Source organism: Lepidochelys kempii, chromosome 1 (genome assembly GCF_965140265.1).
Source record: "Lepidochelys kempii isolate rLepKem1 chromosome 1, rLepKem1.hap2, whole genome shotgun sequence".
Classification (NCBI taxonomy): Eukaryota; Metazoa; Chordata; order Testudines; family Cheloniidae; genus Lepidochelys; species Lepidochelys kempii.
In genome coordinates, this window is record NC_133256.1 from 268,508,434 (window position 1) to 268,512,146 (window position 3,713).

Consider the following 3,713-nt stretch of genomic DNA (forward strand, 5'->3'; position numbering starts at 1 on the left):
GTAATACATGGTGTTGAAATTATTATGGAGGATACTGCCAGACACTAATTTAACCATAAATTCCTTTATTAAATCCGGAGGCTGAATGGTATTTATACAATTTCTCTAAACATGTCTAAAAGGCTAAATAATAAGTGATTACTACATCTAAACAGTTACAGGCATTCATAAGTATTTGATCAAGATACTCATGAAAGGGCTAAACCCAGGCATGCTTAGCCCCAGGTTGGTCAGCTCCAACTTGATCAGGTAGGTATTAGAAATGAACCCTTCAAGCACTTACCCTTTTATACCTTGTAACAAACAGCTGGAGTAATTGCCAATTGATAACTTTAGCTACAAAACAGAATTGGGGTCACTACTCTTTCAACCTGTCCGATGCACATTCCTCCTTTCTAATTAACCATCCTTGATAATTGGGGCTGCTCTTCTATCTTATCAGTTACCTTTCAAATCCAGTTTTTTTAATTAAGCCATATTCTTTCCTGGCCTTTCCAGGATTGCTAACAGACCTGCACTTTACATGAGCTACAAAAACATATATTTTTATTTTTAAACTAATTCAATCTTTATATTACTTAAACTACAAAACATTTTTCTTCCTTCCTACACATGGGAAACTTTATAGCTTACTATATTACAGGATGACACACGCATCATGCAGTGTGCGTGACTGTGATGATACAATGCATTGTTACAATGTGTGACAGCAGTCTAAAATGCTTGCTTCTGCCCTTCCAATGCACTGACACAATTTGTTACTTTTACCCTCCACCATCAGTAACTGGGCATTTGTATGCGCATGATGGGTAAGCGCTGATTAGATAAAATAAGCAATGATTCACGGCCATACACTGGAGGGCAAGAGCCACAACCTTTAATTATCATTTGAATTTATTTTTTAATCAAGGCTGAATATCTTTCTAAACTTCCAGATTAATTACTATTTTAACATGAGCACTTTTAACTTAGACAAAAGCATTATTAATAGTAAAAGATGTGAACTGTTCACTGAAATATATTGAAGTTGTATTAGGTGCCATTTGTTTTGTTATTAAACTGTTACAGAAATGTAGAGTTTAAGGTCAACAGGACTGACAGATCATTTAATCTGACCTCCTGTATATCACAGGCCACCACCACCCAATGCTTGAAATTAGGCCAAAGCATTACAGCCCCCAGGAGACTAGAGTATTATGTGCCAGAAGCAGAGAATAGGAGGAACTGAGCTGCACCAGTGCCTGAGGCTCCTGCAATGGCAGGGAATTCATTAAGTGAGCTATATCCTGATAACCTTGACAAGTGACCTGCACCCTATGCCACAGAGAAAGGCCACTGCCACTCTGATCTGGGGGGATATTCCTTCCAGACTCCACATAACTGCATACATAATAAAAGTGATTTGTTTCTAGCTGATGGTGAAATGTGAAAACCTTTCGGTGCTTCTTGTCAGCAGGGACAGGCTGGGCAACGGAGTGCACAGGTTTAGTTTCTATGGTCTCGACTCAAGCAGGTACTTAAGCAGGTGCCTGGCTTTAAGCCTCAGAAGTTGCCTTCAGAGGGACTACTCCTCTGCTCTGGGCTAGGTACAGGGCCTAAACATTCTGCTGGAACAGGTAAAACTCTTTAGGCCAAATCCTCAGCTTGTGTAAATCAGGGCCTCATTGAGCTGTATTTTGGCAGTGGGTTAGACTATTGCAGTCCCTTTTAACCCTATGGTTCCATGATCTGGTCCCATATTCTTTCCAGCAGGGCTGGCCCTAGGATTTTTAGGGCCCTGTATGAAATAAGAGATGAAGCCCCACACCCCTGGGCCTGCTGCCAGCAGCACTTTACAAGAGGAAGCACAAGCAGGCAGCTCCCATCCGTCCACTTTGACCCTTCCCCTAGCTGGCTTTCTTCTTACCTAACCCATTCTTGACCCTAGTTCTTCTCCTCCCTAGGCCCCAGGCTGTCCAGCTAGTGCTCACTCCACCGCCTTCTCCCCTATCGCTCCAGCTGTTCTACCGGCCCCAATAGCCCCTAAGGCACCAGCTGTTCTCTCCTTCCAAATCCAAGCTGTCCCCTGCCGGGCGTGGCCAGAGGCAGGTCTCTGGGGGCTGACTGCAGAGGGTTTTGGGTGTGATCTGGGCGAGAGGGGAACTGAGCACTGCCCCTGCAAGGAGAGGGACCCTGCAGCCTCCTTCCCGCTAGATCCTCAGCTTCCCGTAAGCGGCTGAGCTGCAGCCGCCTCCCGGCTTCACCACCGGGGCCACCCCTGCTGCGGGAGAACAGGCGGCGTCTCCACACGGGGCTGGCGATCTGCGGAGCAAAAACGCGGACCTGCAGCTCTGCGTCCCTGGGTCCCCCCGGCCCGGTGCTTGGAGGAGCCCGGCGGCTGCGCGGCGCGGCGCGGCTCGGCTCCCTCTCGGCTGCTCGCTCGCTGCTGTAGTGTCAGGCTGGCCCAGGGTCCTAGAGCTGCGAGTCGGTGTTGATTGCACATAACGGCGCCCTGCTTGCTTGGGCACCTACACGGGGGTGCCACACGCATGTGCGAGCGGAGCGGGCTTCGGGAGCGCCCCTAGAGACTCCGGTGCCTGGGGATTCAATGTGCGCTCGCAAGATCCCCCTGCAAGAAATGTGCCGCTGCCGCGCCAGGGAGTGAGAGGGCAGGGGAGCACATCGCCGGTGCGAGGAGCTCGGCCCAGGCTGCCCGGCATGCTGCGGAAGGTAGGAGTGCCCTGCCCCGCTCAGCGGGCTGGGATCGCTGCAGGGTAGGGAGATCCCCGGCCCCACGGCTGCCCGCCTGCGGGGGTGTCTGACGGACCGGGCACCGGCAGCCAACGAAAAGGGAGCCCAACAGGCAGCTTCTGCTCGGATCAGGATGACGCGACTCAGGGGTCTTGATGCTGGGGGGGGGGGAGTTAGCTGCGGGAGATCTGGGCGCTCTGCCCCCCCGAAACGTGCTCACGGGGGTCCTTTGGGGCCGAGCCCTCCTTTGCACGCCGAGTTTCCCCGGGAAGGCGCGCTCCGCACCGGCTGCAGGCAGCCTGGGTCAGGGGGTGTGTGTGGCGGGGGGTGGGTCTCCGGGCCCCGGGGAGGGAGGAGCTGGCGCGGGAGCGGCTCCGCGCGCGGCTGTGAGCGGCGCTGCTCACCCACCGCCAGCACGCGGGACTCTGCGCGGAGCGGCCTCCCGGCTGCCCTGTGCGGGTCTGGCCGCTCGGGGGCTCTGCTCCGCTGAGTTCAGCAGCCCAGCGTGAGCCTCTGCCGGAGGCGGCTTCCCAGGCGTTAGCGGCTCGGGCGCTCGGTTTAATGGGGTTCGGGGGGAGGTGTCGTTTCTACACGCAACTAACTCCGGAGTGAAGGCGCGGGGCTCTGCGGGGTGCAGTTTAACCTCAGGTCACTGCTGATCCCCAAGCGCCGTCAGGAGCTACCGCATCGCGTGTGTCTGGACTAGTCCCTCCGGGGCTGGTGGGTGGCTCCGACTTGCCGCGCCGTGCTCGCCAGCCCCGGGGGGGGGTGTAAGTGGGGGCCCCCGTGGGTGCATTTTACGCATTGCAAAGACGAGCTTCCCCGCCTACTTCGCACTGGCTGAAGTTTCTGCGCCGTAGAAGTTTTGCGGAAGCCCTGGAGGGTCCGGCTCTGGGCCGGATAACGAGTCCCGGGGTGCGGGGGAGGCGGCGGGATAGACCCCCACCCCGGCCTGGGATAGACCCCCACCCCGGCCTGGGGGT

General features: G+C 54.5%; 1 protein-coding gene across 1 annotated transcript in view; it reads left to right on the forward strand.

Annotated features, from left to right (window-relative positions):
- Nucleotides 1-2,539: 2,539 nt before the first annotated feature.
- TMCC3 (transmembrane and coiled-coil domain family 3) overlaps nucleotides 2,540-3,713 on the forward strand; it is a 234,653-nt gene continuing 233,479 nt past the window's right edge. The window contains exon 1 of the mRNA XM_073327540.1: nucleotides 2,540-2,709. Coding sequence (XP_073183641.1) covers nucleotides 2,698-2,709 — 12 coding nt within the window. The 5' untranslated portion in view covers nucleotides 2,540-2,697. The remainder of the gene's footprint in view (nucleotides 2,710-3,713) is intronic.